Here is a 22,768-nt window from a genome sequence, read left to right on the forward strand (position 1 = left end):
TCAATGATTTGGATGATTGTGTTGATGAATTTGCTCAGAGGTTTGCAGACAATATGAAGGTAGCTTGAGGGACAGTTAGATTTGTGGAGGTGATACGATACAGAAATACAAATATAGATTAGGAGAGTGGACAAAAATGACAGATGCAATACAGTTCTGGGTAGTGTATGGTCATGCACTTTGGTAGAAAAAAAAAGGTTTGACTGTTTCCTAACTGGAGAGAAAATACAAAAAGAAAAGAAGCGCAGAAGGGCTTGGGAGCCCCTGTACAGGATTCTCCAGACGACAGTTTACTGGTGTGAGCCGGTGGATAACAAGACAAGTGCAATGGATGTAATTTTGGGACTATGTGAAGCACTGGTGAGACCTCACAAGTAGTAATCAGTGCAATTTTGGGCCCCTTATCTTAGATTGGATCTGCTGAACAAGGAGGGCGTCAAAGGAGGTTCACTAGAATGTCTTTTCATAAGAAGACCGTTTGATGGCTCTGGGTTGTGTTCACCAAAATTCAGAATAAATACCATGCCGAATCTTCGAAATTAGATTAGATTAGATTAGTTTCAATTTTATTGTCATTGTGCCGAGTACAGATACAAAGCCAATGAAATGCATTCAGCATTTCACCTGAAATGCAAAGAATAGCGTTATTTACAAAATAACTGCGGGAGCGGAGGCTCCTGTAGCGCCTACCGGTTGGGAGGAGAGCGATAAGTCCATGGTTGGGGTGAGATGCATCCTTGATAATGTTTTTCGCCCTGCCCAGGCAGCGTTCATTGCCGATGTTCTCAACAGTGAGCAATTGCGTGCCGATAATCCGCTGGGCAGTTTTGACCACACGCTGGAACGCTTTGCAGTCCGATACACAAATCTCTTAAGAATCTCTGGACTCCGCTGTGCTTTCGCTATAATTGCAGATCTGTGTTGAGTCTAGGACAGGTCGTCAGGTAATTGAAATTGCTGACCTTCTCCTCATCTGATGCGCCGTTGAGGCCTGACCCATGGACCGGTGGTTTCCTCCACCTGAACTCAATACCTCCTCTTTGTCATGCTGACTTTGAGAAAGTGGTTGGTGCTGTGACACCGCTCCTCAGGATGTTTAATATCCCTTCAAAATGCTATTGTGTCATCAAATTTGTCAGTGGTGTCGTCAGCAAATCTGAGTATGGCAGAGGTGCTGTACTTTGTCATACAGTGTAACGCGAAGGAAACACGGAGCTGCGCTCGCAACCATTTGGAGAACCTGTGCTGATGGAGATTTTGGAGTAGATGTTTTTGCCATTGGGAACAAATTGACCGGGTCTGCAGTCCAGGATGCAATTGTATAAGTAGTTATTGAGGTACAGACTTCGAGTTTTTGATCAGTTTTAAGGGGATGGTGGCATTTTATGCTGAGCTGCAGTGAAGAAACAACCCTGCAATGTGTGTATCTTTGCTGTCCAGATAATCCTGGATAGTATGAAGAGCCAGTGAGCTGACCTCTTTAGTGGACCTATTGCTCCGGTAGGAAAATTTGGGCCGGACAAGTCTCCTCTGAGGCAGAAGTTGATATGTCCCATTAGCAAATTCTTAAAACACTTCCTCATTGTTGCTGCCATTGTAACTGACAGATAGTTATTCAGGCAGATCATCAGGTTCTCCTAAGAAACCAGTATGTGAAGTATACTTGAAGTTGGTGGCCACATCAGACTGCCGAAGCAAGATGCGAAAGAGCACGATAGGCAGTTGATCAGCTCAGTTCTGAACTGGTTGGCCAGCCATCCCTTCTGGGCCGTATGCTTTTGGTGAGTTTACCCTCATGAACGCTAATTGCATGTCAGCCTCACAGTCTTGAATCACAGAATTATCGGGGGCTCCGGGAATACTTGATGGCTCGCCCATGTTTTGACAGTCAAAGCGGGCATAAAGTGGATTGAACCCATCTGGAAGCGAAGCTTTTTTCCACTACGTCGCTTGATTTTACACTGTGCAAACCCGTCCAAAATGGTCGAGCTTGCTTCATGGATTTCAGCAAGGCATTTAAAAAAGTACACGATGAAAGGTTTAATGAGAAAATAAGGAGACAGGGGATCCAAGGGGACATTGCTTTGTGGATTCAGTGACCAGCGGGGTGCCTCAGGGATCTGTTGGACCCCTACTCTTCGTGAATCTTATAAATGCTCTGAACGAGGAATTGGCGGGATAGGTTAGTAATATTGCTAATGACACAAAAGTTGGGAGTGTTGTGGATAGTGTGAAGGGTTGTACAGCGGTACATTGATAGGATGTAAAACTGGGCTGAGAAGTGGCAGATGGAGTTAAACCTAGATCAATGTGAGATGGTTCATTTTGGGGGGTAGATCGAATACAATAGCAGAATATAGTAGTAATGGGAGACTATCGGCAGGGCGGAGTATCAGAGGGATCTTGGGGTCCGAGTCCATTAGACAATCAGGGTGCTGGGCAGTTTGACTCTGTGGTTAAGTAAGATTACGGTGCATTGGCCTTCATAAATCGTAGGACTGAGTTTGGGAGCCGACAGGTAATGTTGCAGCTATATAGGAACCTGATCAGACCCCTCTTGAAGTACTGTGCTCAGTTCTGGTCGCCTCACTACAGGAAACATGTGAAAAGCATAGAAAGGGTGCAGATGAGACTTACAAGGATGTTGCCTGGGCTAGTTACAGAGGAGATGACATGGGTAAGTAGTTTTTTTTTTTTTTTTTAACGCAGAGAATGGTGAGTGTTTGGAATCGGCTGCCGGCGACGGTGGTGGAGACGAAAATGATAGGGCCTTTTAAGAGACTCCTGGACAGGTGCATGGAGCTCAGGAAAATAGAGGGCTATAGGTAAATCGAGGAAATTTCTAGGGTAAGGACATTTTCGGCACTGCTTTGTGGGTCGAAGCAGCTGTTATTATGCTGTTGCTTTTCTATGTTTCTATGTTTCTATGGTTCATGCTAAGTGTGGAAATCCCCTTCACCTTTTACATTTCTTCCTGCATAAAGTACCACGGCCACCTGTAACTTTCTTGCTCACCGGTCTTGTATGCCTCTTATCCGGTCCTCGCCAGATTGCAAATCTAATGTTTCATTTAATTTTTCGTTTTGCGAAAGATTCTGAGTGATTCTGTACGTCCACACTCATCTATAATTAATTATGTGAAGTATGTGAGAACCTCGGTGTTTTCATTCAGATACATAGATATGTTCTTCAACTCTGCTCAGTCCTCCGAAGAGAAGCATCCTGTAGCCGTCGCTTTTGCCCTCCCCGACGTCCCCTTTGCTGTCCAAATATATAGAGCTTGTCTGCTCGTCTGCAGGTACGATAAGGGCGACCACGAAATCAGATTTACCGAAATCCGGTCTGCTCATGGAGCGACAGTTTTCTTCAGTTATATATCCGAATACATAAATTACACGAATGACAAATTAAGAATTGCTCAGGTGGAACGGAGGAATGTTCTGGCGGCGATGACAGCAGATGAGAAAAGGCTGAAATTTCTGGGCAGGACAGCCAGGATAGATATATCACACAAAGGAACAACTACTCAATTGGCAGGAGTAGGCAACTGTGTCTGGCAAAAAGAAGTTATGGACTGCATAAAATCCAAGGAAATGCTATATGAAGTAGAAAAATTGAGTCGGAAATTGGATGATATTAGGGGGTATGGAGGGAAGGCTGGGGCGGGGTTCTGAATTGGATGATCAGCCATGATCATAATAAATGGCGGTGCAGGCTCGAAGGGCCGAATGGCCTACTCCTGCACCTATTTTCTATGTATGTTTCTATGTATGATTCGGAACTCTTAAATTCCAACAGAAGGCATCCAAAAAAGCTTGAAATATGAGCGCAGACTAGCCAGTAATATGAAAAAAATGGATACCGCAAGTTGTGCTTTCTTCAGTTGTATGAAGAAGGAAAGGGAGCTGAACGCTCGTATTAGACCACGGGAAAATGACGCTGATGAGCTGGGAATTTGAGATAAAAATTGGCAGATGAGCTTAATATGTACTTTACATCTGGGGTGCAATGTGAAGGCACCAGCTGTGTGCTAGTAACCTGTGAATATCAGTTCGCAGGAGAGAGTGTCATTTCAAAGGAAAAATGCTTGGCAAACTCAAAGGTCTGACGTCACCTGGACCAAATGGACTAAATCCCGGAATTCGGAGAGAGGTTGCAGAAGAGATAATACATGCTTTGGTCGTGACCTTTCAAGAATCACTTCACCTTATATATATATTAATAATTTAGACGAGGGAATTAAATGCAGCACCTCTAAGTTTGCGGATGACACGAAGCTGGGCGGCAGTGTTAGCTGTGAGGAGGATGCTAAGAGGATGCAGGGTGACTTGGATTGGTTACGTGAGTGGGCAAATTCATGGCAGATGCAATTTAATGTGGATAAATGTGAGGTTATCCACTTTGGTGGCAAGAACAGGAAAACAGAATATTATCTGAATGGTGGCCGATTACGAAAAGGGGAGGTGCAACGAGACCTGGGTGTCATTATACACCAGTCATTGAAAGTGGGCATGCAGGTACAGCAGGCGGTGAAAAAGGCGAATGGTATGCTGGCATTTATAGCCAGAGGATTCGAGTACAGGAGCAGGGAGGTACTACTGCAGTTGTACAAGGCCTTGGTGAGACCACACCTGGAGTATTGTGTGCAGTTTTGGTCCCCTAATCTGAGGAAAGACATCCTTGCCATAGAGGGAGTACAAAGAAGGTTCACCAGATTGATTCCTGGGATGGCAGGACTTTCATATGAAGAAAGACTGGATGAACTGGGCTTGTACTCGTTGGAATTTAGAAGATTGAGGGGGGATCTGATTGAAACGTATAAGATCCTAAAGGGATTGGACAGGCTAGATGCAGGAAGATTGTTCCCGATGTTGGGGAAGTCCAGAACGAGGGGTCACAGTTTGAGGATAAAGGGGAAGCCTTTTAGGACCGAGATGAGGAAAAACTTCTTCACTCAGAGAGTGGTGAATCTGTGGAATTCTCTACCACAGGAAATAGTTGAGGGCAGTTCATTGGCTATATTTAAGAGGGAGTTAGATATGGTCCTTGTCACTAAAGGGATCGGGGGTAAGAAGAGAAAGCATTTCTGAGTTGAATGATCAGCCATGATCATACTGAATGGCGGTGCAGGCTTGAATGGCCGGTTGGCCTTCTCCTGCACCTATTTTCTATGTAAAGTATCTGCCTTGGTAAGGTCCTGGAGGATGGGAAGATTGCAAGTATCACTCTGAGAAGGGAGGAAGGCAAAGGAAAGAGAATTATAGTCCAGTTTACCGATCGTCAGTGGTTGGAAAGTGTTGGATTCTGTTATAAGTGATGGTGTTCCCAGAAAATCTACGGAATATAACAGACAATTAATCTTGATTTAATATCACAAAATCGATCTCTCCTCGACACTCCAGGCGACTAGACATACTGATGCAGAGAAAAAAAAATATTACATGAAAAATGGTATTAGTGCACGGACAAAAATATCACCAAACTACTTCATTAAGAGATGTAGCGAAAAATATTAGAAGTAAAATACAATTATTTCCGTCGTATTTGAGCATTTATTTGAGTCCTTATCCCTAATCGTTCGGATCAGAAATAATGCCAGGCGTCAGTTCCATCGCCTCGTTTTACACTTCTTCGCAAATTTCCTCTCTCAAATTCCCCCTCCAGAATCCCTTCCTTGCGCAACTGAATGCTCAATTTCCTCTTTTTAGAACACAGAACAGAGACAATAGCTGTGCCTAGCATGTAGCCTATTCTATAAACTGCCTATAAATGCCCTAACACATAGCACTCTATTTTTCTAAACTTAATGTACCTATCTAAGAGTCTCTTAAAAGACCCTATTTTATCCGCATCCGGCAGTGCATTTCATGCATCCATAACACTCTGTAAAAAACTTACCCCTTCCATCCCCTCTGTATCTACTTCCAAAGAACCTTAAAACAATACCCGGTTGTAGTACAATTTAACTCCGAACAAATGACCCAAAATATATTTCCTAAAATCTTTGTATACACCTCTATCAGGTCACCTCTCATCCCCTGTCACTCCAAGAAGAAAAAGCCGAGCTCACGCAACCTATTCACACAGGGCACAGTCTCCAATCCAGGCAAAACCCTCGTAAATCTCCTCTGCACTCTGTCGATAGTTTCCGCATTTTCTCTGCAGTGTGGTGACCAGAACTTAACAGAATAGACCAAGCGGGGTCTGGCCAAGCTGTAACAGTACCCCACGGCTCTTGATTGTGCCATCGCTTTAACTTAAATCATCATATTTTCAGTCCTAAATGGAAGTCTGATTTTGAAAAGGATAAACTAGGAGACTAGCAATAATACGGAGGGAATAAGCAAGGGCGGGGGGGGGGGGGGGGGATGTCAGAGAGAGAGAGAGCGAGAGAGAGAGAGAGAGAGAGAGAGAGGAGAAGGCAGGTAGAACTCCCAGTATTTAATTGTAATCAATAGCAAAATTGTCGAATGCCAGGAAGATCCCTTTCAGTATATATCCTAAATTATGAATAAATCGTTGAAAGCCTATGCAGTAAATTCGTAGTTCCAGCGAAGCAGAATTAATTTTGCACATTTTGCCCGGGTAAATGCGTTTTTATTCATCGTGTTCAATTTTCTATGCACCTTCCCAACTTGTACTAGCTAGTAGGTTAATTGATTACAATAAATTCGCTCGTATGTTTTAGGAGCGGAGCTGCCGTAGGAGGTGTGGTTGGGTAAATAAATTGGAAGCCCTGCAAGAGGGATATGATTGATAACGCCGATTTGATGAGACAAATGGAGATATAAATACCTGCAAGTCTCAGTATTTCTAAATTTATCTCTCTAAATAATTAATAGCCACACGATATTAAAAATTACAATTTCCACTTTTTCATGCTATTCACCTGAACACAGGACGCCAACGCCGATGAAGTCAGAGGAAGACCGATTGAATATGGATGTCCTGCAATTTTGGAGATGAGATTCGCTTCCTTCACACTGAAGGTCCGTCACCCACACGGGCCCTTCTTTCCCTCTGTACCCCGAGGCGATGTAGGAGGATGTGGCCACACCGCAATGCAGTTGCTTACAGACGACGTTGGCTTCATTGATAGTCCAAAAGTTATCCTGTATTCTGCTCCATCTGCCATTATCATAAACCTCCACCTGGCCGTCGCAGCGGCTTCCCCCTTCGGTCAGCCGCAGAGACCAAATTTCATCTACAATGTGGGTGAGATTGTGTAAAACAATTAATAATTACTCAATGTATCCCAGATACTTTCAGCTATTAGCGGCAAATATTAGTTTATACACTGATTTCCTACAAGGCATCATCCCAAAAGCCATTTAACATCTCTTCTCCCTCCGCAGGATAAAAAAAGACACACACGTTGCGGTCCCAGGCATTATTCTTGCTCGCCGAACATAAAGAGAGCCATTTAAAGTTTTATTATAATTCATTGTTCTTTTTCAACTGTTTATAATATGACTTAACTCACCTGCAAATATTACATCTTTATTTTGGCAGATTTTAAAATGGTACAAAAATTACTATCATGAAACACCAATTGACATAATTCTCTGCACTTTCCAATAATTTCTCCTCAAATTTTAGTTTTATTCACTGTGTACTCAAGGTCTGTGTATCCAAAATAAAACAGTCCAAATTGCAAACGCAGACTGTTGCCACAAAAATTTAGATTCGTGACATAGTTTTGCCAGAAAACTTTGGATACATTCGATTGTTTCCTTTTCCTTTTTTTGTCTCCGTTATGGATATCTCTACGACCAAAGAAAGGTTTCATTCAGACTAATGTTTCAACAACTCACCGGTGCAGATCAGGCTGGCGTCATTTCCATGCGAACAGCTGATCCGACTCCACGCTGAGACTTGGCAATCAGCTAGTCGGGACTCATTGCCCAAACAAAGGTAGTTATCTTTCCACACTGGCCCGTTCCCTGTGCCAAAGTATGCATCTCTGGGAGTTTCCTTTACTGCACCACACTGCAGCTGTTCACAGACCACGGCAGCATCTTCCAATCTGAAGTATTCATCACAAAGTGTTCCCCACTGGTCCCCGTGCTGAATTTCCACCCGGCCAGAACATCTGCTGTCCCCATCAACGAGTCGTGCTACAGGATTCCCTGTTGTATTAATAATTGAATTCAGTTAATTAATCTCAACATAAACTAATTAAAAGAACTTGCACAGGATCGGACCGCTATCCAGAGCACCTGCTCGGCAGAGCTTCGCGAAAGTAAGCGTATGGCACAATGCAGACCGGTATTTCTTTTTTTATCTGATTGACACACAATCATTTTTTACAATGCATTTTTTTAATTGTTGTGAATAATCTGCATACACCACGACAGGAATCTCGCGTTTTTGTAGGTTTTTAACAGAATCAATGTCATTGTTTCAAACATTGGGCCGTACAGGTGAAAAAATGCGTTTCCTTGCCTGATTTCTATACAGTACTCCCGATTTTTTTGATCGTTCACGGTTTCATGCCCATCACTCTAAATGTTATATTTTGTCGAAGTTGAAAATACCATTATTCAGCACCATATCCCACCCATGCTGTTCTTGCCCACTCAGTGGACGATATGCATAAGCATCATATTTATCTATCTATCTATCTATCTATCTTATCTATCTATTTACATGTAATATTTGAGGATACTTCGTGCAATCAGATATTGTGCACTCAGGAGGGGCATTTTCGATTTTCTCTTTCGTTATTGGCGATTAAATTGATGTTAGTCTTTGCTTGTGATGTATATTTTCTTTGCACTTTTACATTATCTATTTTCATGTTTGTTTCTTTCACTGACGACTCATTTCTTAGGTTCATAAGCAACTTTCAAGCTGTCCTTCACGTTAGGCCCCAACAAAATGTCCGCTGATGATTATAAATTACGGGGAATTCACAAGGCATCTGTCGTTGAACTAGCAGCTATATAGTTGATTTTTGTTTATTCTTCTGCTAAGGATTTTTTCATCAGTTTTACAATCGTTATGCAATGGAACGAAGAACAACAAGTATGTGAAGAAGTGGCTTAGCGTACCGAGCAGCCTCACCAATTCCGCAATCCATAGTAGCCAGACAAAGCTTACCATCCCATTGTAATCCCTTGTTGAAGAGGTCAAGGTATCCAAGGTAAGATATTCATGATGCCTCGAGACTCAAAAGACCCTGTCATCAACAACACCCAGCCGGTTGTGCGATCAGGCAGGAAGTTGTCAGCCCATGCAGCAATTGATGAGGCAGAGTCTAGATTGAAGGACAAGGAGGTGGTTGGGGCTACCCAGCTAGGCCGCCAGGGACTTGGCTGGACAGCCCACAGGTGGTGGTTGTCTTCTACAGGTGAGGGGCGCCGTGAGCTTGTAACGTGAGAAATACGACAGGTAGAAGAGGAGAAGAGGTTAGCTAAAACCCCTGGCCTGGCCAAACAGGGGGCTTGGACCTGATGGGAAAGTGTTGAACAACGACATCTATCTTGGAATGTTCTGTGGCAGATGGAACCGCTCCGCATTTCTGTTCTATGCAGAGCAGCATACGATCTGCTCCCAACACCTGCCAACCTCAGCACCTGGCATGAAGATAAGACAGAGAGATGTGCTGCTTGCGGCGAGAAGGGAACACTTCAACATATTTTGATTGCATGCAGAGTCAATCCTTCCTGCGCCATGTACACTTCGAGACATGACAACGTTCTCAAAGTTGCAACAGAAGCGGTTGAGCAGAGAGTACTGCAGCACAACTTAGCTCATGCCCCATGCTGCACAGAACACCGCATATCATTTGTGAAAGAAGGCTCCAAGTCCAGGGTGTACAGCGCAAGCCCACGATCAAGCATACTTTATTCAGCCAATGACTGGTGTGTCAATGCCGACCTGGATGGGAAAGGCAATTTCCCGAGGCAAATAACTTTCACCACATTGCGCCCAGATATAATCGCACGGTCTGACACCAGTAGAGAAGTGGTTATTGGTGAACTTACAGCCCCCTGTGAAAACTACATCGATGAAGCCCATGAGCACAAGTTAACCAAGTATGCAGAATTAATGTCAGAGTGCAGCGACAGACGGGAGAATATCTCATGCTATCCATTCGAAGTAGGTTGTAGTGGCTTTATTGCGTTCAGTTTCCAGAAGTGGCTGCGTGAGCTCGGCTTTACTAGAAGAGAGATCAAGGCAACCAGCAGCGCTGTAGCTGAGGCAGCAGAGACAGGATCAGCATGGGTGTGGACCAAAGGTCCAGAGGGGCAGATAGTCGGACAGCGTATTTATTCCAGTCGGTCTTTATTCTTTGGAATTTAGAAAGTTGAGGGGGAACTTGAGAGAGGTATTTAAAATTATGAGGGAGATAGATAGAGTTGACGTGGATAGGCTTTTTCCATTGAGAGTGGGGGAGATTCAAACAAGAGGACATGAGTTGAGAGTTAAAGGACAAAAGTTTAGGGGTAACATGAGGGGGAACTTCTTTACTCCGAGAGTCGTAGCTGTGTGGAACGAGCTTCCAGCAGAAGTGGTTGACGCAGGTTCGATGTTGTCGTTTAAAGTTAAATTGGACAGGTATACGGACAGGAAAGGAATGGAGGGTTACGGGCTGAGTGCAGGTCGGTGGGACTAGGTGAGAGTAAGAGTTCGGCACGGAGTAGAAGGGCCGAGATGGCCTGTTTCCGTGCTGTAATTGTTAATGGTTATATGGTTATATGGTATACATCTTTTGTAAACCCTTCAGTAGTTGCATAGACACCCGAAGAGTAGACTATCTGTTGAATGGAACAACTCTGATGGAGGCAGATGCCAAGTTTTTAAGATCACCAGTGGGAGGTGGTGCTTTAGCACTGCTGGCCCACCACCTCGAGGGAGTCTTGATCATAAGCGGGCCGAAACTCCTGAAGACAGGTGGCAGATCAACTGTTGATCCCACTGGTGACAGCACAGGACAGTTAACATCTTAGTCCAAGTGTATTTTCAATTCTTTAATTTTGTTTGTCTCCTTCACTGACGACTCATTTCTTAGGTTCATAAGCAACTTTCAAGCTGTTATTCACCTTGGGGCCAACAAAGTGTCCAGTGATGATTTTAAACTATGGGGAATTCACAAGCCATCTGTCGTTAACTAACAGCTATATAGTTGTTATTTTATTTACTCTTCTGCTGGGGTTTTTGTCATTTTTACAGTCGTCATGGCTAAATTTGTAGCAGTAAAATCCGACGCTATTGCAACAAGTTATCTCTCTCTAATCATGTGTATTCTATAGTGGTGCAAATGCATGCTTGGAAGTTGTGCTGCAAAAACAATGGTTTGTATTCATCTACAGTTCCGCACCAATTCGTCTGTGTGGTTCCTTTCAGAAGAAAGGGGAAACGTTTCGGGCAATATTCAATAATCCAGCAAAGTATCAGTACTGAAATAAATAATATTCCATTGCTTTTTGTTAATAGAAATAGCCGTTATATAGCTACAAAGCCTGCTGCGCATTTTAACGTTTAATCAGCTTTATGTCTGTATTTCGACACATGACAAAATTCAGTATCATTAAATTTCTTCGAATTATTAATTTTCACGTTAAGGTGTATGATATAATTTGAAAGGAGTGCTGAGAAATTTTGCGGCATGTACTTCGCACTCAATTTCTAAAGGAAAATTCCAGTTCGCATTTTTTATATATTTCCTATTGCAATAATGTTTTGTTTAATTTATAATACCGCTGCATGCTACGCTTTTGTTGGTGATTTTTGTTTCAACTTATTGAAGCCTTCAAATATGTTAATTTCTTTCGTCAAAACTCAAATTGAAGTCAATCGTTATTTTATTCTTCAAGCAATTTCACCCTCTTAATCTGTCCGTCAATGTCAGATGAAAATCATATCGAACTGTCCTCTGCTGATGGAATTTGCAAATCGCTAATGGGAAAAATGTCGAAAAGAAATACCTGGATCCCAGGTACTCACCAGAGCAGATCACACTGACATCATTCTCATGGGTGCAACGATGAGCTCCTGAAGAAAATGGACAGTCCCACAGTCTCGACTCATTACCCTGACATTCAGAGGCATTAGTCCATACATCTCCTGTTCCTTCTCCAAAATAAGCTCCTCCCCGCACAGCAACAGCGGCTCCGCATTGAAGCTGTCGGCACACCACGCTGGCATCATCCATATCCCAGTGCAGATCGCACACCGTGTTCCAGGTTTCTCCAAACTGCACTTCCAGTCTTCCAGAGCAGTCATCACTTCCAGACACCAATCTTGGAACTCGGTGGTCTGAGGAAGATATCAAGCACAGTTAGGAAAAAGAACATTTGAGCAATATGCAGCGAATTCCTTTTGCTTTCATTGCATATAAAGTCCCAATTGGTTCTCAAACAGATGACATTGTTTTCCACGTCCAAATTTCATAATGGGATATCGGAACTGAGTATCAAAATTACTTTCTCTCTTTGGTGGTTAATTAATGCCAGATAATAGATTCTTAACAAGTTTATTCCTATTATTTTTATATCCTCTTTTCATCAGAGGAAATTATATTATCTTTCTTATGGCATGATACCAAAGGCATGAAAATATTATAATAATTCAGGGAAAAAAGTACGAACATTGTTATTATTATTATTATCATCATCATCATTATCATCTTTAATTCCAGATACGGTGACGTTTGCATCGAAATTCTAAAAGCATCATTCATTTTTCCCAAAGGGAATACAGGGAAAATGAACTAAAAGAAATACTTTTACTTCCCCATCTTCACGCTATAGTGGAGCCAAGTATTCACTGAAAAACGTGTATAGAAAAAAATGAAGTAATCATTATATATAGATGACAAATACTTCAAGCATGAAATAAATCTGATGAAATTAAGTCAAGATTTTCGACGAAGAGACTATGGCTAAAAAATAGCAGTCCACTTTCAATATTTCTTATTTAGAATTCTACAAAGGTGATAAATGCAAACACGGTAATTAAGTTAAATCAAGACTGACTGCATTAGATTAGATTAGATTATTGTATTAGATTATGAGGACACTCTGTCCTCGTTTATTGTCATTTGGAAATGCATGCATTAAGAAATGATACAATGTTCCTCTAGAGTGATATCACAAAAGAAAAACAGGACAAACCAAAGACTAACACTAACAAGACCACATAATTATAACATATAGTTACAGCAGTGCAAAGCAATACCATATTTTGATAAAGAGCAGACCATGGGAACGGTGAAAGAAGTCTCAAAGTTCCTATTGACTCCCAATAGTCCCCGATAGCAGGCGGAAAAAGGGAGAAACTCTCCCTGCCAGAAACCTACAGGCACCGACAACTGTCGGCGCGTTGGAAGCACCTGACCACAGCCGACTCTGAGTCCGTTCGAAAACTTCGAGACTCCGACAAGTCCTTCGACGCCGAGCACCGAGCACTGTCTCTGCCCAGAGCTTGGACCCCGTCCCGGCCGCCGAGCAATAAGCAAAGCCGATGACTCGGGACCTTCCCCTCCGGAGATTCTGGATCACACAGTAACAGCGGCAACGAAGAAAACATTTCAGAATTTTCTCCAGATGTTCCTCAGCTCTCTCACGTCTGTCTCCATCAAATAACGATTGTGCACGGCACCCTACTTGACAGATTACAGATATCATTCACCGGAGTGGCCGCGCAAGCTGTGTCACGCCGCCATCTTCTCCTCGTTCTGGATTTGATGGGAAGAAGAATCGCCTGTTTATCCGACTGCACTGTTATTCAAAGAAATAATGGTTGGCGAATTTTGTCAATTTGTTTATATTTATTCCATTTTCCTCAACCTTTTCTACATAAGCGCCATTCCAAAAGATTCTCGTACTTCGTCCATCTGTACATTTTTACTAGTTCCTCTGTCATCTTATACGTGGGTTCTATATATGCGGTGGCACCTACATTGGAAAAAAATGCCGTGATTCTGCCCCGTAGCGATGAAATCAGGTAGCGCTGAGGCTTCACATCCAACAGATGATTTTCGTAACTTCTTCCATCTCTAAAGGGCCCCTAGCACTATTTTCTTTTATTCTTCCCTTTCTAAGTAGGCACACGGCTTTTTCCACAGACATCGCTCCCCCCGTAGTTCCCTTCACCAGTTATCCCTCCCCTCTAATCTTTCTCTGGGCATTTATCCCTGCAAGCAGCCAAAATTCAACACTTGTTCATTCACCTCCTTCCCCCCCCCTCCATTAAAGGCTGCAACGAGTCCATCAGGTAAGGTAACATTTCACCTACGAAATGCTATGGTCGTCTATTGTAACTGTTGCTTCTCTGCTGCCTCCGCTACATCAGTGAGACCTCATCAATGTGCAGCTCATTTTTCACTCTCACAACAGAACTTCCCGATAGGCCAACAATTTAATTCCAACTCCTATTGCAACATAACGGTCCACTTGTGCCACGATGTGGACACATTCGGGCTGAAGTAACAAAACCTTGTCTACCGTCCTTGTAGATTTTATGCCGAAGGTAAATATGGATTTCTCCTTTGAGTTAAAAAACGTCGTTTCCCCTCCCCTCGTCTTCAGTTCCCTATTCCAGCCTCTTATGGCTTCTCACCTACCTAGCGCATCCTTTGCTATCCCTCCTCTTTCTTTACTTTACTTTATTTTCGCCAAACAACTGATACCAGAGCGTACATCATCACAGCGATATGTTTCTGCCCTTCATGCTCCTGGAGTACAAATCGATAGAAAATACAATAAAACAATAAATTATAGATAATAAATCGAAAAGGCAAAGTAAGGTAGTGCAGAAAACCCGAGAGGCTGGTCCGGATATTTGGCGGGTACGGCCCAGATCCGGGTCAGGATCCGTTCAGCAGTCTTATCACAGTTGGAAAGAAGCTGTTCCCAAATCTGACCGTACGGGTCTTCGAGCTCCTGAGCCTTCTCCCGGAGGGAAGAGGGACGAAAAGTGTGTTGGCTGGGTGGGTCGTCTCCTTGATTATCCTGGCAGCACTGCTCCGACAGTGTGCGGTGTAAAGTGAGTCCGAGGACAGAAGATTGGTTTGTGTGATGTGCTGCGCAGTGTTCACGATCTTCTGCAGCTTCTTACGGTCTTGGACAGGACAACTTGCATACCAGGTTGTGATGCACCCCAGAAGAATGCTTTCTACTGTGCATGTATAAAAAATAGTGAAGGGTTTAGAGGACAGGCCAAATTTATTTAGCTTTTTTCAGGAAGTAAAGACGGTGGTGACCGTTCTTGGCAGTAGACTCTGCTTGGTTGGACCAAGTCAGGTCATTTGTGATATTGAGCCGAAAAACTTCCATTTCTCTGAAGTGACACTTCTCTTTCATGTCAGATTCCTTCTATGCATCTCTATAGTTTCCCCACCCACTTGCTCTCACCTATCAACTTCTAGCTGTGTTTTCTCACCACCTCCCATCTTTCCATTCAGGTGACTGCCCTTTCCATACTGTTCAATGAAGGGCTTGCCGAATCGTTTACTCATTTGCATGGACGCACAGACCACGTGCTTAGTTCCTGCAGCGTTTCTGTTGGAGACTTTAGATTTCCGTTACCTTAATGGGTAATTTTAATGTCACAGAAATGAAAACAATATGTATCATGAAATTATTTTTTTCTTCGCAAACTCCGACGAAAACAGAGGAGTGCCCCAAAGTATGAGTAGCAGTTAAAACGTTCGAACTCCGAAACACATCCAGCTCCCCCTCCCACGCACAAGCTGCTGCAACGCAGCGATAACCCCCACCCACCAACAAAAAACATCAGCAACCTCTACCGACCAGTCAAGCGTGCAGCGAACTATCAATAAAGACCCAGACTTGCAGTATCCCAAAAACGACGTGCACCCGATAATGTGTCATATCACAGGCTCGCTCTCTCCCTAATAAGGGAACAAGAGGTGACCCCGTTTCACAGTGTGAGGAGGACATAGAAAAACAACTCGTTGACTTAGGATTTTAAAAGTGTGTTGCGTCGTTCTTCCCGAGCTGATTCGGCAGCAGAAAGGTGCTGATTTCCGGACAGACAATGCACGGCAGTTAACCCGCTGCCGAAGTTCTTGTCTATGCAACGAGTCATTATTTTTATATACGCTAAAAGGTAACATCTCAGTCTGCTTTAGTGAAAAATAGTTTCATCTATTGTTCACAGATCTCCAGCTGCCCGTGCAATATCATTCCGACGCTTTTCTACACCCTGTCAAGGATAATATTAGCATTCACGTATCACGTCGATTATAATTGCATAAAATTTTAAATGCACATTGGCATGAAGATTGCGTACAGCCTTAGCTCAACAGAATCACGCTCGAATCCTTGGCCAATGATGTAAATATCCTCTACCAATTTTGATTGGCATGCCATTGCCGGGAAGCAAAGTACTCACCCCGGGCTCTCTATGCTCAGCAAAAGACCTCAAGATCAAGATAATAATCCTTTCTGTTCGGATCTCTTTTAATTTCGTAACATATAACACCATGAATCTGCGTTAAATTCTTAAAGGCATTCCTTTCCGCACATTACCATTTGATCTAATTCCAGCTGTAACTGCGGGCAATATTCTTAACAAACCAATGCATCAGTAATTTGATGTCATCGACGGACCTATTAATTATTATATTTGGATTCAACACAATTCTTTAAGCGATACGACAGAAGCAAGGAAAATTATTTTCCTCGGTCGCAAAACTGAAAGAAAAAAAAAACAATACCTCATTACGACTCTCTGTGTCCTATCAATGATAAAGTTTAGTATTGAAATAGCTACCCCAACAGCAATACCACCTGAGTTAATTTTGTGGACCAAACTTCCATAAATTTCATGGAGGAAACATTTACCGCGTTGCCTCGTCAATTCTCTTGTTCAGCTTTACTAAAATCTCAGTTTCATAGAATAGTACAGCACATTACAGGCCCTTCAGCCCACAGGGTTGTGCCGACAATCAAACCCCGCCTCCCATATACACCCCCCCCCCGCCCACCTTAAATTCCTCCATATACCTGTCCAGTAATCTCTCAAATTTCACTAGTGTATCTGCCTCCACCACTGACTCAGGCAGTGCATTCCACGCACCGACCACTCTCTGAGTAAACAACCTTTCTCTAATATCCCCCTTGAACTTTCCACCCCTTACCTAAAAGCCATGTCCTCTTGTATTGAGCAGTGGTGCCCTGGGGAAGAGGCGCTGGCTGTCCACTCTAGCTATTCCTCTTAATATCTTGTATACCTCTATCATGTCTCCTCTCATCCTCCTTCGCTCCAAAGAGTAAAGGCCTCGCCCATTTAATCTCTGATCATAATCCATACTCTCTAAACCAGGCAGCATCCTCGTAAGTCTTCTCTGTACCCTTTCCAATGTTTGCACATCCTTCCTATAGTGAGGCGACCAGAACTGACAATAGACAATAGACAATAGACAACAGGTGCAGGAGTAGGCCATGCGGTCCTTCGACCCAGCACCGCCATTCACTGTGATCATGGCTGATCAACCACGATCAGTATCGAGTGCCTACCTTATCCCCATAACCTTTGACCGCTATCTTTAAGAGCTCTATCCATCTCTTTCTTGAAAGCATCCAGAGACTTGGCCTCCACAGCCTTCTGGGACAGAGCATTCAGTATACCCACCACTCTCTGGGTGAAAAAGTTTTTATTTTTTTTCTCAACTCCGTTCTAAATGGCCTACCCCTTCTTCTTAAACTGTGGCCTCTGGTTTTGGACTCACCCATCAGCGGGAACCTGTTTCCTGCATCCAGCGTGTCCAGTCCCTTAATAATCTTATATGTTTCAATAAGATCTCCTCTCAAATTTCTAAATTCCAGTGTATACAAGCCCAGTCGCTCGAATCTTTCGACATATGACAGTCCCGCCATCCCGGGAATTAACCTTGTGAACCTACGCTGCACTCCCTCAATAACAAGAATGACCTTCCTCAAATTTGGAGACCAAAACTGCACACAGTACTCTAGCTGTGGTCTCACCAGGGCCCTGTACAGCTGCAGAAGGACCTCTTTGCTCTTATACTCAATTCCCCTTGATATGAAGGCCAGCATGCCATTAGCTTTCTTCACTGCCTGCTGTACTTGCATGTTTTCTCTCAGTGACTGATGTACAAGAACACCTAGATCTCGTTGCGCTTCCCCTTTTCTTAACTTGACTCCATTTAGATAATTATCTGCCTTCTGGTTCTTACCAGCAAAGTGGATAAGCTCACATTTATCTACATTAAACTGTATCTGCCAAGCATCTGCCCACTCATCCAACCTGTCTAAATCATCCTGCATTCTCATAACATACTCTTCACATTTCACACTGGCACCCAGCTTTGCGTCATCGGCAAATTTGCTAATGTTACTTTTAATTCCCTCATCTAAATCATTAATATATATTGTAAACAACTGCGTTCCCAGCACTGAACCCTGCGGTACCCCACTGGTCACCGCCTGCCATTCTGAAAGGGAGCCGTTAATCGCTACTCTTTGTTTTCTGTCAGCCAGACAATTTTCAATCCATGTCAGTACTCTGCCCCCAATACCATGGGCCATAATTTTGCCGACTAATCTCCTATGTGAGACTTTATCAAAGGCTTTCTGAAAGTCCAGGTACATTACACCCACTGGCTCTCTCCTGTCCATTTTCATAGTTACCTTCTCAAAAAATTCCAGAAGATTAGTCAAGCACGATTTCCCCTTCGAAAATCCATGCTGACTCAGACCGATCCTGTTACTACTATCCAGATGTGTCATAATTTCATCTTTTATAATTGACTCCAGCATCTTTCCCATCACCGACATCAGGGTAACCGGTCTATAATTCCCTGTTTTCTCTCTTCCTCCCTTCTTGAAGGGCACCATTAGCCACCCTCCAATCCTCAGGAACTGATCCTGAGTCTATAGAACATTGGAAAATGATTACCAATGCGACCACGATTCCTAAAGGCACCTCCTTAAGTACCCTGGGATGCAGACCATCAGGTCCCGGGGACTTATCAGCCTTCAGACCCAACAGCCTATCCAACACTATTTCCTGCCTAATATAAATTCCCTTCAATTCATCCATTACTCTAGGCCCTTCGGCCACTATTACATCTGGGAGGTGGTTTGTATCTTCCCTAGTGAAGACAGATACAAAGTACCTGTTCAACTCGTCTGCCGTTTCCTTGTTCCCCATAATAAATTCATCCGCTTCTGTCTTCAAGGTCCCAATTTTGGTCTTAACTATTGTTTTTCCTTTTCGCATACCGAAAAAAGCTTTTACTATCTTCCTTTATATTCTTGGCTAGTTTACCTTCGTACCTCATTTTTTTTTCTCCGCGTATTGTCTTTTTAGTTACCTTCTGTTGCTCTTTAAATGTTTCCCAATCCTCTGGCTTCCCACTCGTCTTTGCTATGTTATACTTCTTCTCTTTTATTTTTATACTGTCCATTACTTCCCTTGTCAGCCACGGCCTCCCCTTACTCCCCTTAGGATCTTTCTTCCTCTTTGGAATGAACTGATCCTGCACCATCTGGAGTATTTCCAGAAACACTTGCCATTGCTGTTCCACTGTCATCCCTGCTAGGGTATTGTTCCATTGAATTTTGGCCAGCTCCTCCCTCATAGCAGCATAGATCCCTTTGTTCAACTGTAATACTGACACTTCCAAGTTTCCCTTCTCCCTCTCAAATTGTAGATGGACACTGGTCACAGTACTTCAAGTGTAGCCTAACCAGAGTTTTATAGAGCTGCATCATTACCTCGGGAATCTTAAACTCCCTCCCTCGACCTAGGAAAGCTAACACGCCATAAGCTTTCTTAATTACCCTATCTACCTGTGAAGCAACTTTCAGGGATCTGTGGACGCGTACCCCCAGATCCCTCTGCTTCTTCACACTACCAAGTATCCTGCCATTTACTTTGTACTCTACCTTGGAGTTTGTCCTTCCAAAGTGTACCACCTCACACTTCTCCGCACTGAACTCCATCTGCCACTTCTCAGCCCACTTCTGCAACCTATCAATGACTCTCTGTGTGCTATCACAGTACGACTCCCTGTGTCCTATCAAGAATAAAGTTTACTATTGAAATAGCTACCACAACAGTGATACCACGTGAGTTAACTTTATGGACCAAACTTCCATAAATTTCATGGAGGAAACGTTTACCGTGTTGCCTCGTCGATTCTCTTGTTTAGTTTTTCGAAAACCTCAGTTTCATGATAAATGACTCCTCGTGGAAAAACGGCAAAGCGCATTATATGAAATTCATACAAACCCTCACTTAAAATCTACTTCCAATATTGCACATGTAACACGCTGTACGGTTTCACTGCTAAGGCTTATATAATGGCTTCTGTGTAATGTTCCACTGTTAAGGTAATGGCTTCTGTGTAGCAGCAATGTCTCTGTTATGACTAGAGATAACAGGACTTTGGAATTCAGTGACTAGCCAATAAGAAATTGTCGCTGTGTCTTGTGTTTCTGGAAGCAGCTGTTTTCGCGGACTTTTACCAGAGGGCGAGAGAGGGATGAAGAGAGTTGTAAAAGAGCGCCCAAAGGCTTTGTGTGTCAATGCAAGGAGCATTCTTAAAAAGGTGGATGAATTAAAAGTGCAGATTGTTATTAATGAATATGATATAGTTGGGATCACAGAGACATGGCTCCAGAGTGACCAAGGATGGGAGCTCAAAATTCAGGGATATTCAATATTCCCGATGGATAAACATAAAAGAAAAGGAGGTGGGGTAGCATTGCTGGTTAGAGAGGAGATTAACGCAATAGAAAGGAAGGACATTAGCCCGGAAGATGTGGAATCGATATGGGTAGAGCTGCGTAACACTAAGGGGCAGGCAACGCTAGTGGGAGTTGTGTACGGGCCACCTAACAGTAGTAATGAGGTCCGAGATGGTATTAAACAGGAAATTAGAAATGCGTGCAATAAAGGAACAGCAGTTATAATGGGTGACTTCAATCTACATATAGATTCGGTGAACCAAATTGGTAAGAGTGCTGAGGAAGAGGATTTATTGGAATGTATGCGCGATGGTTTTCTGAACCAACATGTCGAGGAACCAACTAGACAGCAGACCATTCTAGACTGGGTATTGAGCAATGAGGAAGGGTTAATTAGCAATCTTGTCGTGAGAGGCCCCTTGGGTAAGAATGACCATAATATGGTGGAATTCTTCATTAAGATGGAGAGTGATATAGTTAATTCAGAAACAAAGGTTCTGAACTTAAAGAGGGGTAACTTTGAAGGTAAGAGACGTGAATTAGCTAAGATAGACTGGCAAATGACACTTAAAGGGTTGACGGTGGATACACAATGGCAAGCATTTAAAGATCGCATGGATGAACTACAACAATTGTTCATCCCAGTTTGGCAAAAGAATAAATCAGGGAAGGTAGTGCACCCGTGGCTGTCAAGAGAAATTAGGGATAGTACCAATTCCAAAGAAGAAACATACAAATTAGCCAGAAAAAGCGGTTCACCTGAGGAGTGGGAGAAATTCAGAATTCAGCAGAGGAGGACAAAGGGCTTAATTAGGAAAGGGAAAAGAGATTATGAGAGAAAATTGCCAGGGAACATAAAAAACTGACTGTAAAAGCTTTTATAGATATGTGAAAAGAAAAAAAAAAGATTGGTTTAAACAAATGAAGGTCCCTTACAGACAAAAACAGGTGAACTGATTATGGGGAACAAGGACATGGCAGACCAATTGAATAACTACTTTGGTTCTGTCTTCACTAGGGAGGACATAAATAATCTTTCGGAAATAATAGGGGACAGAGGGTCTAGTGAGGTGGAGGAACTGAGGGAAATACATGTTAGTAGGGAAGTGGTGCTTGGTAAATTGAAGGGATTAAAGGCAGATAAACCCCCAGGGCCAGAGGGTCTGCATCCCAGAGTGCTTAAGGAAGTAGCCTAAGAAATAGTGGATGCATTTGTGATAATTTTTCAAAACTCGGTAGATTCTGGACTAGTTCCCGAGGATTGGAGGGTGGCTAATGTAACCCCGCTTTTTAAAAAAAAGGAAGGAGAGAGAAACCGGGAAATTACAGACTGGTTAGCCTAACATCGTTGGTGCGGAAAATTCTAGAGTCAGTTATCAAAGATGCGATAACAGCACATTTGGAAAGCGGTGAAATCATCGGACAAAGCTAGAAACATAGAAACATAGAAAATAAGTGCAGGAGTATGCCATTCGGCCCTTCGAGGCTGCACCGCCATTCAGTATGATCATGATTAGCATGGATGTGTGAAAGGAAAATCATGTCTGACAAATTTCATAGTATCTTTTGAAGAAGTAACTAGTAGAGTGGATAGGGGAGAACCAGTGGATGTGGTATATTTGGATTTTCAAAAGGCTTTGGACACGGTCCCACACAGAAGATTAGTGTGCAAATTTAAAGCACACGATATTGGGGGTAAAGTATTGATGTGGATAGAGAATTAGTTGGCAGACATGAGGCAAAGAGTGGGAATAAACGGGACCTTTTCAGAATGGCAGGCGGTGACTAGTGGGGTACCGCAAGGCTCAGTGCTGGGACCCCAGTTGTTTACAATATATATTAATGACTTGGATGAGGGAATTAAATGCAGCATCTCCAAGTTTGCGGATGACACGCAGCTGTGCGGCAGTGTTAGCTGTGAGGAGGATGCTAAGAGGATGCAGGGAGACTTGGATAGGTTAGGTGAGTGGGCAAATTTAATGTGGATAAATGTGAGGTTATCCACTTTGGTGGCAAAAAACAAGAAAATAGATTATTGTCCGAATGGTGGCCGATTAGAAAAAGGGGAGGTGCAACGA

At 43.1% G+C, this 22,768-nt stretch overlaps 1 protein-coding gene across 1 annotated transcript in view; it reads right to left on the bottom strand.

The window, feature by feature from the left end:
- The window catches only part of LOC140207021 (scavenger receptor cysteine-rich domain-containing protein DMBT1-like), a 47,888-nt gene that overhangs the window by 12,772 nt on the left and 12,348 nt on the right, over positions 1-22,768 (bottom strand). The window contains exons 5-7 of the mRNA XM_072275340.1: positions 11,953-12,264; positions 7,815-8,129; positions 6,890-7,204 (exon numbers count right to left, since the gene is read on the bottom strand). Coding sequence (XP_072131441.1) covers positions 6,890-7,204; positions 7,815-8,129; positions 11,953-12,264 — 942 coding nt within the window. The remainder of the gene's footprint in view (positions 1-6,889; positions 7,205-7,814; positions 8,130-11,952; positions 12,265-22,768) is intronic.

Source organism: Mobula birostris, chromosome 13, assembly GCF_030028105.1.
Source record: "Mobula birostris isolate sMobBir1 chromosome 13, sMobBir1.hap1, whole genome shotgun sequence".
NCBI classification, from domain to species: Eukaryota; Metazoa; Chordata; class Chondrichthyes; order Myliobatiformes; family Myliobatidae; genus Mobula; species Mobula birostris.